This window comes from Mandrillus leucophaeus, unplaced genomic scaffold (assembly GCF_000951045.1).
Source record: "Mandrillus leucophaeus isolate KB7577 unplaced genomic scaffold, Mleu.le_1.0 Scaffold1144, whole genome shotgun sequence".
Classification (NCBI taxonomy): Eukaryota; Metazoa; Chordata; class Mammalia; order Primates; family Cercopithecidae; genus Mandrillus; species Mandrillus leucophaeus.
In genome coordinates this window covers 479407-495404 of record NW_012099699.1, presented here as the reverse complement: position 1 = coordinate 495404, position 15998 = coordinate 479407, and the positions used below count along the sequence as shown (strand labels likewise).

At 34.8% G+C, this 15998-nt stretch overlaps 1 protein-coding gene across 1 annotated transcript in view; it reads left to right on the top strand.

Annotated features, from left to right (window-relative positions):
- LAMA2 (laminin, alpha 2) overlaps positions 1-15998 on the top strand; it is a 293272-nt gene that overhangs the window by 211807 nt on the left and 65467 nt on the right. Inside the window, exons 31-34 of the mRNA XM_011997459.1 lie at positions 4991-5107; positions 7079-7261; positions 9324-9329; positions 11939-12093. Coding sequence (XP_011852849.1) covers positions 4991-5107; positions 7079-7261; positions 9324-9329; positions 11939-12093 — 461 coding nt within the window. The remainder of the gene's footprint in view (positions 1-4990; positions 5108-7078; positions 7262-9323; positions 9330-11938; positions 12094-15998) is intronic.

Genomic DNA, 15998 nt, shown 5'->3' with positions numbered 1-15998 from the left:
ACACAGTCGCTTACGCCTGTAATCCCAGGTCCTTTCCAAAGTCATCACATTTCCATGAATTTCACCCTTGTGAATGGGGCATTCTTTCAGGGCATTTATTTGTGCCCTGTTCATATTAATAAAAAATGAAAATTCCATTTGAGAAACTCAGCTAGATGGAATTTGAATAGTCAAATTAGACGTTCCCATTAAAACTTATAGAAATCATCCTGATATTTAGTTTACTAACTGCCTATGGTAAATTCAGCACTTTTTCATGCATCTCCCAGTTTATTTCTCATATCAGTCACATGAAGGAAGATGTTGTCTTTATTTGACACATGTAAAAGGGACAGAAATGACATTTGAACCCACATCCTCCAGCTCTGTGTCCTATAATAATTTCATTGTACCAGACTATATTTCAGAGAAATAATATGTAGCAGCTTTATTTTGAGATCGTACATAGTTAGTTCTAATATAACTAAGCCCTAATTTATATTTAGCATCATGTTAGAAACCTAATAAACACAAGTAACTGCTCATTATTAATGCAAGTGCTTTGCAAATCTGCCCTGCGATTTTATTCTGGATATATCTATTTTGTGCCATTTCAATGGGCATGTGACAAAGGAAAATTATACTGTCAGTGTGTTCCCAGTCAACCCTTGCTACTCTGCTTCCTCCATTCCCTCATTTTGAGTCCTGCCTTTGACAAACTAATTCTTGGACATTTTTCTTCTACTGTATGAGGAGGAGATGAGAAATGGAGAGCCAGAATTAAAGAGGTATGTGTGTGGAGCCTTTGAGTTTTGGTGGATGTGATCTTTAGAGAGAAAATAGAGAGAATGACTAGGCTTCTGTTATTGGGTATGAGAGCTGAAGGAATAAGGAGAGGGAATCTAGAAAATGTAACTATGGATTATAAATTAGAACTTCTTCTTATTCTCCAGAAATCACTAGTAAAAAAATTCAGTTGGATTTTCTTTTAACTATCGATAAATCTGTTTCTTTACCCTTGTTACAATCGAAACTGAACCACAAGAGTTCTTTCTTACATTTTAGTTATGGATACATTATGCCTCCTCTGTCTTTTGGCTAAACTCAGCCTTGGAGTGCTTATTTTTCTAGGTTTTCCCCACTATTATTTTGTAAGTTCCATTTTGAAATCTGCCATTCTTCTCTGAATAGCTTCTACTCATCTAATTCTATCACCAAAGCTACAAAATGTTTAGACGTAGTTCAAGAAATTCCAGAAACTACTTTAGAAAAAAGTGATCAGTGTAAGAAAGGGCAAATTAATAAGGATCAGAGTCAAGCAGCTGAAATATTTTTTAAAAATCAGAACAGGTTTGGAATATACACACTGTAACTTGCTAGTACAAAAAAATTGCAGAGAATCAAAATTAGTGCTTTGGAACTTGAGAGGCAGCAGTAAAAATATTCTTCAGGTCAGTCTTCTGAATAATTGGCCCAATTGTTCAGCCAGTATTTTGCTATCAGAATGCAGAAAGTGGTATAAACCCAGGGATGCCCTTCAAATTAATGCTCTTTTTCACCATATGTGAATATCTTGCTTGCCAGAACATTTGAATGCTCCATTATTTAAAAAATTAAATCCAATCAAGAAGCTAAGAAATGAAATTTCTACAGTTACATTTTCTAAAGTGTCAAAGATTTTTAAGCTAATATCAAAAGAGCAGCCCTTTATTCTCAAAGAATTTGTATAGATATCAAAGTCATAATCAGACTGGCTTTATTTCAGAGAATATGCTTTCGGTAGCCTATCCAAAGATTTCATTTTAGTATAAACAGTAAAAATAACAGAAGTATTGTAGGAAAGATGAATTGTGATTGACACAGGAGAAAATTCAATTACTTGGCAAGTGTATTTTGTGGGATTAGAATTGAAAATAATAATATATTAGTGACTGAAATAGACATATTGATGTTTTAGAGCCATGCTTTGCTGGAATATTTTACGCTTTGTTTTTCAGTGATGTCAGGTCTTTGGCTTGGAATTTAACAACAGACACTTTAAACAATGTTATGTGCTTATATTAGTATAATCTGTAGTATAACAGAGGTTTAAGGTGTCTGCCTATAAAACTCTTTATACGAAATGGAGTGGATCATTAATTAATATGCCCAGTATTCTTCTTCACATCCAGACACCATCTATCCACTTTTCCCTTTGCTATTCTTCACAGCTGCAGGTCAATAAAGATGCGGATAGTTCTTCAGCTGCCCGTGGCCTGCACAGCTCCTCTAATGAGCCGCAGGCACAGCCTCTGAGAGGAGTGTGCACACAATCAAATCAAGACTGCTCTAGCTCTATTATATGGGGCATATTCTCTCCCACCTGCCTTCTCTGGGTACCAGGAAAGTGATGGAAATCAGTCTTGGTGTTGGCAAATAACTTGAAGATAGCAAATAACATTCTTCCCCAGTTAGGTGGTTTACCTACCAATTTTTTTAAAAAATTGAAAAACAGAAATATATGCACACAGAAAGCAATTTAGCCAGCACAACCAGGTATAAAATGAGAAGTTTTAGTACATTGTCCCTCACGGCACTATTAACTGCCTCCTTCTTTCCCAGTTTCTGCTCACTATTAAGTACTGTAAAGGTTTTTGGCATGTTCTTCTCTACCCAGCTCCCACCAGCCCCTACCATCCCAAATGCTTGTATATGTGTCAGCGTATATATGGTGCATCTTGCTTATTTTCATGGAAAGGTCTTAAGATTTATTTCACGTCCACATCCACCTATCTACTTCTTTTTATAGATTGCACATGTACCATTGTATGAACGTGCTATGTTGATATAAACAGTACTTTAATCTTATTAGGGTATTTTCATTCCCCCCTCCTTTTTTTATTACAAAAGAAGAGCTAATGAGTATCCCCAAAGATAAATCTTTTACAGGTATATTGTAGGGTAAATTTCTGTCAGTAAAATTGCCAAACTAAATACATGTCTATTTAAAATTCTAATAAACTTATTAACTTGCTCTTCAAACAGTGGAATCAGTTTGCACTTCCACTAGCACTCTTGTGAGCACTTGGCATTATCATACATTTAATTTTCCCCAATCTCAAAAATAAGAAATGACATCTCATTGTTGCTTAGTTTTACAGTTCTTTATGATAATGTTGAGTGCTTTTTAAGAATTTCATAATTGATTATGTATGTTTATTTTATTGTGAAGTACCTATTCTTATGTTTTCCTCATTATCCTTAAAAATATGGAACACTTTGCATATTTGCCTGCCACTTTTGCACATAGACAATGCTAATCCACTCTGAATAATTACAATTTGGTTATATATGTTGCTTAGGTGAGGCTTCTCTGATTTCTGTAACTGTGACCAATTTTTTTTAAGACAACAAAGGAGAAAATTAGAGGAAGACAAAGGCAAGGAGGAGGACAGGAAGAAAAGGTTGAGGGTGATGGTGGGAGGAGCATTACTACCCAAAATGCTCTACTGATCCCTGGTTTTGACTATCAATCCCTGGTAGAATGCAGTAGTTAGCATTGTTTATGGAATGAAACTAAGTGGATTTGAATACCACCACTGCCATTTATTAACCATGCAAGCTTAGGAAATTTACTCAAATTCTCTAAGTCTCAATTTCCTCATTTGTAAATTGGAGATAGTAACAGTATATACATCATCATATACATCATACAACAATGTTATTGTAAGGATTAAGTAAAACAACCCACTGAAACTGAAGAACACTAAATGGGTGTAACATATACACTCAATGCTTGTCAGGCATTGCTCTTACTAAATACTGGTCCATCCTATCCAGGAGGGACTAGAACAACTTCTCTTTCTTGGTCCTTTCTCAGTGGTCCTCCTTACTTGGGGCCTCTGTTTTGTATTTACATGTTGCATTTCTGTGGAGCTAATTTAAACAATTGGCATACAAGTCCCAAAAATAATTTTTATGGCATAATAAACTATTAAAAGTTTACCTAAGAAATGATCTGTTGTATCCAGTCAAGAGAGGTAAATAGTATGGTGGGAAGTATAGGATTTTTCATATTTTGTTTTTTCCATTTGAATTTTCACTAATAAATGATGTAAGAAAAAGAAGACAGGTGAACTCCATTTCAGTCTTAAGATATATTTGCAGTTTAATGCATACCTGAGCAAGATTTCTAAACTTGTATCAACAGATTGGATCTTTATTTTCCTTCCCCTTAATGATTTCAAATTTTGCTCTTTATATTGTTGTACTCTAATTTAAACTGCTTCGTTACTATTACAATATAAATTAATCTAAAGTTTAGAGAATATTAAAAAGCTAGTGGAAAGAAGCTAGAAGATTTATATATGTAATATTAAATTATCTCTAGCAAATGGCATTTTTGAATATTAAAGATAACATTGCTAAAGTAGCAAGAGAAAAAATTCTATATAAAGTTTATTGGACCCAATTTGTAAAAATATTGTTTACTTTATGAGAAAAATGACTGTTATCAGATATGTGCTAAAAGTTGTTTTTCCATTTATTTAATTTGTATTTTAGTCCAAATAAATATTAATAAATATTATTATACTGAAGTTGGAGGATTCTGCTAAACAGTAGTATCTGAGATTTTGAAAATCTAATCCAATGATTTATTTTGGTAATAAAAGTTTTTAAATAAGTGGAATCAATGGGAGTGATAACAAGAGGGCATAATTACAAATGGAGTAAAAAACTAATTCTTTGGAGGTTTCTTCTCTATAGGAAGATATCAAATTAAGTCAGATAAAGATCAGATACCAAGAAGAAAATGTCAATGTTCAACATATAGAAGCATCCAATAATTCAATGATAATTAAAAACACATATTTTTTTGTGATTGGAAATATATTTATGTATAGATGCCAATAAATACATTGTCTTGCTTTTAATTAATTTTATATTAAAATAACCTGAAATCGCACATCCAAGTATAAGCTCAGAGATGATAAAACTTAATCCTTTTTTTGTTGTTGTTTTCTATTCACAGAAAATGAAGACCATCTAAATGGCTTAAAAACCAGGATAGAAAATGCTGATGCTAGAAATGGGGATCTCTTGAGAGCTTTGAATAACACTTTGGGAAAGTTATCAGCTATTCCAAATGGTAAACATTCAGGACACTACCAGCTGTGTCAGTTGACCTGAAATTTTGAAGACTGTTGTTAACTTTTACCAATTTTTTCTAAGATTATTCTGGTACTATTATCTGGAAATTAGATACTGATTTTCTTACTTATGAATTCTTCTTTGTGAGAATGAGAAACTAAACCATACTTTGCATTATGGTATTTTTTATCTTTTATTGCCTTTAGCCAGTATCCTTAGGAATGTGTTACAGAAAGGAAGATATAGACATCTTATTATTATAAAACTCATTCTTCAGTATTGGCAGGGGATTGGTTCCAGGACCCCCCGACAGTTATCAAAATTCTTGAATACTCAAGTCCGTTTTATAAGATGACATAGTATTTGCATACAACCTATGCATAGCTTCCCATATCCTTTAAATAATCCCTAGATTATTTATAATACCTAACATAATGTAAATGCTATGTAAGTTCTTACAGTGTATTGTTTAGGAAATAATGACAAGAAAAAGGTTTGTCCATGTTCAGTACAGACACAACCATTTTTTCCCCCTAAATATCCAAATATCCAACCATCCAAGGTTGGTTGAATTTACAGATACAGAACGCACTGACAAAGAGGGACAACTGTATTGTCTTCTGTGTTTCAGCCCAAGAAATCTTGTATTAGTGAGATAGAATAAATCACATAGACACTATTCTCTAAAATACTGATGTAGCACCACAAAGGCACAGTTTATTAAAGTACCTGCAGTAATAGGTGAGAGCCCACTGCATTCTCTCTTGATAAAGTTCAATTTCCTTAGCTATTCCAACTTTCTAAAACATTAGTGGCCAAACCATGTCTGTAATGTCTTTCTACCTATTAGAACTGCTGGAAATTTTTGAATGTTATTAGTTCCTGAAAGCACACATTATTTTAAAGATACTACTTTTACTATTTTTATACTGTTAAAGCATGATAATAACTGCAAAGATTATAAACACTTATTGAGTACTTAATATACTTACGTTAAGTATGTATGTAATCCTCATACCAATTGGAACAAAAAAATTTGCTTCATTTGCTCACATCAATTGGTATGAGGATTACATACACTTAACATAAGCATATTGAATATAGATAACATAAGTATAGATAGTGCTATGGTAATAACACTGTCTTAACATAAGTTAGCACTAACACTTAACATCAGTTAAGATAGTGTTATTATCCCCACTTTACAGGTAAGAAATAGACAAAGCATACCATTTTGTTAAAACTGGCACATAGAAAACTTAAACCCCACAGTTTGATTTCAGAGCCTATGATCTTAACCACTAACCTATACACACTAGTAGTCATCTACAGGTACAATATACAAATTAGGATCAGGAGACAAATGCACATATTTATACAACACAGTTTACATTAAAATCTAGTGGTTTTTACTTTTTTAACATTTAAAAACCTGAGTAACTTTTCAGATTCTCATGTCACTTCTTCCGTAGTAAGTACATAGAAAATTTCCAATGCTGAAAACAAATATAATTACACAAATGCATGGCCTAACATACCTGACAATGTTTCTCTATCCTAAAATGAAAATACGTTAATTTCCCTCTAACCCCCACTCCGACCCCTGCCCCGCTTTGGAAATGCAGATTAAATCTTAAGCCTCATTTTCATGAAGCTCACGTGGATAAATTTATCTCGTTAATAAGTTCAGCAGCAAATCACAATATGACCTTAAACAATGAACATTTAGAATAGTCACTTCACTACTTTAAGAGCTAATCAGGTATTCATAGCAAAAGTCCCTGAGAAAATTTAATTTAGCTAAAAAATTTGCTTCATTTGCTACACCTGAATGAGACAAAGTTCAGCCTTTTCTCTTTGTAAATGTGTCCCTGAGATTAGCCAGCGGCAGCCTCACTTTGACAAGCATGGATTAAGCCACTAACTCCACACCCTTTGTTTTGTTTTTCATACCCTCATCTGCTGACAGACACAGCTGCTAAACTGCAAGCTGTCAAGGACAAAGCCAGACAAGCCAACGACACAGCTAAAGATGTACTGGCACAGATTAAAGAGCTCCACCAGAACCTCGATGGCCTGAAGAAGAATTACGATAAACTAGCAGATAGCGTCGCCAAAACGAATGCTGTGGTGAAAGATCCCTCCAAGAACAGTAAGATCTCCTTTTTCACTGCGATGATGTCATTTATTTCCTCTCACTGTAAAAGTATCCCAGACTCGTAAATGCTCGAGTTGGAAAAGACCCTCACAGTGGTGTAGTCTGCCTTCCTTGTTTCATAGATTGGCCTCAGGAATCGAGTGTCATGCAGTTCCAAAGCTAGAATCCAAGTCTTCCAGCTCTGCCCCAGTGCTTTTGTCATCTGAATTTTTTCAATTCGAGAAGAGATTAGGAATTCTCAAGGTGTGCCTAACATTCGGCATAGAGATGCCAAACACTTTTTAATCCGTGTGTGTAATTAAAAATACAGTTGTACTTGGGTAATTATATCCTCAGAATTGGCGAAGTGTCATGGAACATAGAGGTTAAGGGGCACGTTCATTAGCAGACTTGTTAGAACAGGGTATGAAAATGATATCAAATTGAAATACATTAAAATTTGAAAATTTTGATATTTTATTATTTAGATTCCAGTTATTTCACATTTCCAGGAAAAAAAATAAAGCATTTATCTAGTTTCTAAAGACTATTCACATCTTTTATATATTGTATCAAATTATATTGACTTAAGGATTTACTGAGAAAACCTGAGAGAAAATATCATAATTTATATTATTAGTTAAATATAGTCAAAATATTAAGATTTTTAAATGCATTTTTCCTTTTCTGTCAAATGATACAAAGCTATATTAGGCCAGGTACAGTGGCTAACACCTGTAATGTTTGCACTTTAGGAGTCTGAGGCGGGAGGATCACTTGAGCCTAGAAATTCGAGACCAGCCTGGGCATCATAGCAAGACCTCATCTTTACAAAAAATTTTAAAAATAGCCAGGCATGGTAGTGGCATTGCACCTGTATTCCCAGCCACTTGGGAGTCTGAGGCTGGAGGATCCCTTGAACCCAGAAGGGTGAGGCTACAGTGAGCTGTGATCATGCCACTGCACTCCAGCCTGGGTGGCAGATTGAGGTGCTGTCTCAAAAAAAAAAAAAAGGGTTACCTTGGTACCCTTGTTACATGGTTTCACCAAAGGAGATGCTTGGGTAATCTGTGGGTTTCACTTTCAAGAGACAAGCCCTCTTTATATGCCAACATTTTTGGGGGGTGTCAAAGTATTTGGAGTATAAAAACAAAAGCACTGTAATTGGTATTATACGCCATACAATTCAAATGCTGTTTGAGTGGGGAATGGAGCCTGATTTCAGCATCCTAGCCTCAAATCAAATCCTATGTATGCTATGATATAACAGACATTATTAATATGACTTCTTCATAAGCAAGGAAGAGTACAAACACATATAACATAAACTTCAGAGCCGGGGAGAAAAAGGGGAGATAAAAACATTTTTTAAAATTTTTAATGTAAGCCCAGAAATGTCTTGCCTTGTAGTTCAAAGATTCCATAGTAACTTCTTATGATTGATGCCAAATCACAATATTCCCACTAAAAATGAGTGAAAGCAAAATTTTAATCAAATATTACTATGTCTTCTGCTTATTTCATAATTTAAGATGTATTTTTAACTTTCATTTTAAGTTCAGGGGTGTAAGTGCAGGTTTGTTATGTAGGTAAACCTGTGTCACAGGGGTTTGTTGTAAGGATTATTTATTTCATCACGCAAGCATTAAGCCTAGTACCCATTAGTTACTTTTCCTGACCCTCTCCCTCATCCTACGCGCCATCCTCCAAAAGAATTCCATTCTATTTTAGATTGATTCTCAACTAGTTGTGGCCTTTCATAATATCTCTGTTTTAATCCTATCCTCTATTATGAGAAATAGTTAATTATCTATAAATATTAATTAAATTGGGTCTGTTTTCATCTTACTAAAACGTGGAAATAATTTTTAAAATACAAAGAGTGGTCACTAAATTGCATATTTTGTGTACTTTTATTTGATAACATTTGTTTGAGTTAAAATGGGGTGCATTTATAATTAGTATCTGTTATGAAAAATACCATTTTTATAGTCACTACTTTATAATATTTATAGAAAATACTTCCTCATGAATTTTCTAATTTTTTTGTTTTGCTTCCATGTGAAATTGCCTGCAGAAATCAGTATGTATATGTTTATTTATATACCTTTTAGTGACGCTCATGCTTCATTGTCTGTTGCAAAAAGTTTCAACTTTGCATGTACTATATTTTGGTTTTGCTTTAAACATTGCATAGCTATTCTTTCCACTGTCACAGTATTAATGGTAGATATGTAAAAGGAATCTTCCTTTATAAAAAGGTCATATGTGGATAAAGGTGATATAAAATGTTTTTAATAGTGTTATAAAAAGTTTGATCAGGCAAAGTGGCTCATACTCTAACCCCAGAACTTTGGGAGGCCAAGGTGGGAGGATCACTTGAGGCCAGGAGTTTGAGACCAGCCTGGGAAACATAGCAAGATTCTATCTCTACAAAAAGGAAAAATGAGTGAAATATCTGTATGATAGTCACATAAAAGTGGAAAACTGAATTTCTCTATAGAATTAACTAGATTATGCTGCCTCTGATAATACAGATTCACCCCCTGACATACAAATGACTTATTTGCAAGAGGATTAAAATAGATTAGGTCTACATTGTTGTTGTTTTTATGCCCCAAAACTCACTTTTCCTCTCCATGTAATTATTCTCAACTTCTGTAGAATTCTATTTGGAGAAACACATAATAAAATTAGGTATTAACAAATGAGCAACTACTGGGATATCAAAATATTCTCTCTTAAACATCCCATAATTTAAATTGAAAGTCAAGATGAAACTGAAAAAAATAGCTACAAAAATAATAATAACAAAATTTAATTTATCACTATTTGAAAAATACGACCAAGGGTGACCTCAGTGGAAAATGAGAGCAACTACATTACTAAACCATCACTGAAATAACAATTTTAAAGAATCAACTTTGGTGACTTAGAAAAAGCAGAGTTAACTTAAAGAATGAAAAAGATTGAAAAATTAATGAATTTGAAGACAGAAAATAATAGACCTGATAAATCTAAGAGGTGACTCCTTAGGAATATAGATTAAAAATTAAGTGATTGTCAGGTTTCATCAAGAAAAATAAAGGACAAATAGGCAAAGCTCTAAAAGAGGCATCACTAGACAAGGGAGGAAATTTAACGCGTAAGAGATTACTTGGCAAAACTTCAACTGCTCCAGAGGATAGAGGAAAAAGAGGGGAGAAGAGGAACTTCCAAGTTCCATTTTGAAACGTTTGGCAAAAACTTCTGAGAACTTGTGAATAAAAGGGTCTGTAATTTGCCTCAGTCTACGTAGCCTTTGTTTAACTACTTTTGCTCTTTCTCATTAATCTAAATCTAAATCATTTTGCTTCAGTTTTAGAATAATTTGTAGAATGTCAGAATAACAGTGGAGAATTAAAGGAAGGGCAAAATGAACAAATGGTTTATTAAAAGTATACAAAATAAAGGGATCATTGTGTTTATGCTATCTATTTGATGACATAACAAACACTTCTTTCCAGATAACACGCACTTCAGGAATAAAATACTGCGCTCAGTTCTTGATATAGCAAGCCCCAGCTATTCGTTAAAGTTAATAATAGACCTATGTTCTTTTTAAATGCCAGTAACAATATAAGTCATATTTATGAGTATGAGTTCAAAATACCTACTTCAAAACCTAATTTTAAAAAAATAATAATTTATTTCCCTTTGAGCACATGTGATTCCTTCCTGAGGGTTGGTTCTCAGTGGTTGTATGTCAGCCACAGAGCAGATCATTCAGAGTCTAACACGGCATGTAGCCTTGAACCTTAAGCAGTTTTACTTTTTCATCAGAGTCACAATACAGAAAGCTGAACAATACACACTTAATCAGATAATAAATGACATAGTGTGGATGAGACTGCCAGCATCCCAGCAATAGAATAAGTGGTTTACCACGTGGCATAGGCCCTCCGTTGAAAACCACATAATGAAAGTCTGTGGATCAGCGATGACCTCCAACTACTTTAGGGTTGAAACTTTTGAAATTGCCAATATGTAACCCATTTTTTTTTTAACCTACAAAAACAGCTGTTTAATATGGGTCAACCTAATATATAACACAGGATAATCAACCGTTCTTCAAAATGAAATTGAACTGCACCATGAAAGATTTAATTAAATATAGGCCTTTAGTCTAAGGGTTTTTCAACATCAAAATGTTCTTCAAAAGACATTTTGATAGCTTCTCTCTTTAAGATGTGCAAAAAAAAAGACGGTGAGAAAAAGAAAGAAAACCAATTTTGTGTAAAAACCCTGATTTAAATACAGTTCTGGCTTGGACAGACTAGGTGACATTTTAAAGATGCTTTCATTTCCTTGCTTCTGTGACTAAAGTTCTATTCTGTAAAGGTTAACTTTTTGGCTGAAATTAGAAATTAAGCATTGAATTAAGTTCTTCATATTCTCTACCTTCAATGCTAATTTTTACCTTAATCACAAAGCAAAAGTGGTGGCGCTCTGTCCTAACATCTGCTCCCCTGGCCTGCTTGAGTCTCAACTAAAATATTCACATTTGCCATCACACATTTTGCTTTAGCTGTTATGGCCATGCTTTGTCGCGTTAATAAGATGAAATTGTTTGGTTAAGCATACTGCTATTCTAATTCTGTGTGTGCACGTGTGTGCATGCACATACGTGCACACTAATTTTGTTCTATGCAGTTGCCGACGCAGATGCCACTGTCAAAAATCTAGAAGAGGAAGCTGACCGGCTAATAGATAAACTCAAACCCATCAAGGAACTTGAGGATAATCTAAAGAAAAACATCTCTGAGATAAAGGAATTGATAAACCAAGCCCGGAAACAAGCCAATTCTGTAAGTTCTTTTTATCGTCAGTATCAGTAATTGATTGTAATTGTTGGATTATTCGTAGAGGGAATGTCTTTCCCCCGGATTCCCCGATGAATGATCTTGGGTTCTTTTCCTTTAACCTGAAGCGATTTGGGGTAGAAGGAGTTGGAGTGGGGGAGAGGTTAGTTTTGTTTTGTTTGTAAATTGCAAAAGACATTTCATGGAACAATAATTACCACTTAATATTGTAGAACTAAGAATTCTGGTATATTCTATTACTGTTTGCATAGAATAATACAAATAGCAAGAAAGAAAACCTTATTATTGTATAATAAAAAGCCATGGATGAGAGTACCTTCCTCTTGCTAAAAACAAACCAAAAAAAGGCCAACTAGTGAGATTATGGCAGGAATGAAGGAACAATATACGAAATAAGAGCAAAAAGAAACAAACATTATACATATATATTCTTTTGTCTCATATAAACAACAATAAAAATGACTTTGGTTATAATTTTTACATTTATTTTTTGTTTTGGAGTAGATAGGAAATAGCTGATTTGTCTCAAAAGTTTGCTCTTTATTTACCCAATTTGAAGTTTACTAGGATAGAGACAGAGCTTTCTAGAAGGTAGCGTGCTAATGAGCCAGGGCAGAGCTGTTAAGTGCCAACGTGAAACTTTAGTCAAAGGAAGGAAGGAAAGGGAGTGGAGGGGAGGGGAGAAAGAAAGAAAGAAAGGACAGTTTTCTTGTTTTCAGGCTTGAACTCAAACCTTGTTAGATACCTTAGTCTTCCATCTCAAAAATTCTGTTTTTTTTAACAACTGTGGAGCTAGGATGATCAGAAAAGCCCTTTCTTAGTCCATCAATTTATATTGTTGTAGTATTTAAGAATATGATGCTCCAGTAACAGCATATTCTTTTTCCTCCTTATTCACATCTAACACTTCTAAACAATGCCAAGACAATAAGTTCAAGGTGAACATTGAAAAGGAATTCATGACTGCCTGAAAAAAACTTAGAAAACAACAAAAAGGGCCGGGGCGGTGGCTCATGCCTGTAATCCCAGCACTTTGGGAGGCCGAGACAGGTGGATCACAAGGTCAGGAGATCGAGACCATCCTGGCTAACACAGTGAAACCCCGTCTCTACTAAAAATACAAAAAAATAGCCGGGCGTGGAGGTGGGTGCCTCTAGTCCCAGCTACTCGGGAGGCTGAGGCAGGAGAATGGCGTGAACCCGGGAGGCAGAAATTGCAGTGAGCCGAGATCGCGCCACTGCACTCCAGCCTGGGAGACAGCAAGACTCCATCTCAAAAAAAAAAAAAAAAGAAAAAGAAAAAAAGAAAACAACAAAAAGATTAGTGAAGATGATGTTACATAAGACCAGAGTAATAAATCAGTGAAAGGATCTGAGAAAACATATATTCAACTAGAATATGAAAGCCAGGCAGTATCGTTGACAGGTGATCATTATGTATGTAAAGCAGAAGATTAAAAGAAACCAGATGTTACTTCAAGGTTTGAAGTTTTATCTAAGATTTAGCCAACATGGAAAAAACCTCTACTATGTTCAGTGTTACTTTCTGTAAGGTACCCAAAGATGTATAAAGGAGTTCTTTCACTCACAAAGTTTATAAAATAGTAGGGAAAATAAGATATGTACACATACCTTGTCACATAATGCAGAATGTTCTACCACATTACAGAAGCCTTGAGAAGTGACATAAAAGTTCTAGAAGGAACAATCACTTCTAGTAGGGCCTGAAGATTTCCTGAAGGGAAGGATTTGAGCCAGGCATTGAGGTGGGATAGTGCTGGGGAGTTGGAGGTAGAGTCAGGGAACGGGGAGAGTATTCTGAAAAGAGGGAATGACTTAAAGGAAGGCAGAGGGAGAAGGAAGTTTTAGGGTCCGTTTAGGAAAAAGAAGTAGAGTTTGCCCAGAGTAATTGATAAAGGAAACACATAACCAGAAAGGCCAATAGAGGCCAGGTCTCGTCAGGCCTTCAATAATCAGTTAAGCAGTTTCATTTAACAACACTTGTACTTGGGATAAGCCTCACTGGAGAGGATAAGCTGAAAGCTTTGAACATGGAACACAGTGTAATCAGAACTGTGCTTTTTAAATATAAATCCAGAAGCAATTTGTGGGGTAGATGAAAGAAAGAAGACTGAAGGACCCAACTATAGCTGTGGCAAGAGAAAAGAAGAACGTGATGTAGCACTCTTATATTTTGCAGTGTTAACTTGGAAGAAGCAGTAAGAGTAAATATTATTTTGGAATCTCACCTTTAGCCACATTTTCCGACTTAGTCATCAAGTAGATAAATCTAGACTTTTTTATTATTTCTTCATTGTAAAGATTTCTGAGTGCTTTTCCCCTCCTCACAAAAGGGTGAAATTTGGACATGTAAGCATATAAAACCTGTCTTAAAGTACAAAATAAAAGAAAGGTATAGGCTGGGCATGGTGGCTCATGCCTGTAATCCCAACACTTTGGGAGGCCAAGGCGGGCAGATTTCATGAACTCAGGAGTTTGGGACCAGCCTGGGCAGTGTCACAAAACCACATCTCTACAAAAAATTGAAAAATTACCTGGGCATGGTGGTGGATGCCTATAGTGCCAGCTACTTGGGGGGCTGAGGTGGGAGGATCACTTGCTCCGGAAGATGAGGTTGCAGTGAGCCATGTTCACACCATGGCACTCCAGCCTGGGTGACAAATAGAATCCCCGTCTCAAAAAAAAAAAAAAAAAAAAAAAAAAGGAAAGAAAAGAAAAAAAGAAAGGTACAAAAGTAATGTTAGAAAAAGTAATCATTGTCCATGCATTTCAAAGAAATTCCCAATCACTTTTGCAAATGGAACTACAACACAATGCCTTATTTTTTGTAAGACATTAGAAATATGCAAGTAGCCAATTTTTTTCCAAATGAGTTTTGTACTAAATGAATATTACATTTTCTGATTTGTAAATATGGATATCTGGATATGACCTTAACACATACTTGACATGACCAAAACATTAAAGACATTTATTTTAAAGTAGCTTTCTCTAGGTTTGTTGATTCTGAAATTGAGTGGCTGATACTCCTTTAAATGAATGACCTACTTACTGGAAGAAAAATACAGTGAAAATCCAATAGATATAATAACGGGATACTCAATAATGTTTGAGTTCATGATGATTAACTGGTAAATAATGTTGTATTATTGAAATGCCTTAAAGATACTGAATGCTTAGTAATTTTTGTTTAGAGGTCTTACCAAGGATCTGCATTAGAAATAACAATAATTGATAGAGCCAAACATTCTGAAAGGATGTTTGAATTTCAGAAATTTCTTTCCTCTTACAAGAGGGATATATCCCAAAGATTTCTTCTAGAGATATAGTATTTTGATTTACCTGATTTCTTCTAAAGATATAATATTTAGATTTACCTGTTTAAAGTTGGTTAAAAGAAATACCTATTATTGAAAATCAAAACACAAAGTATTCAAAAGGAAAAGACTACTAGTTATGTACTGGTTGTCAACAGTTTGGGCTAAGTGAATGTTTCAGGTTCTGAGAGTATATTCAAAACCAGAAAACAGAGAGCAGACAGTCCAAGAGGATTTTCTACATGAATGTGTGAGAGCTGGACAATGGGTTACTGTCTAATCCACTTCGCGCTACTGTGACAAAATACCACAGACTGGGTAATTTATAAAGAAAAAAAATTTATTCTCACAGTTCTGGAGACTGGGAAATCCAAGATCAAGGTGCTGGCAGGTTAGGGACCTGTTTTTCTGCTTCCAAGATGGCACTTTGAATGCTGCATCCTCAGGAGAGAAGGAACATTGTGTCTTCACATGGCAGAAGAGCAAGAGAGAGAGAGCTCTCACCCCTGTAAGCCTTTTTAATAGTGGCATCAATTCATTCATGAGGAGAGAG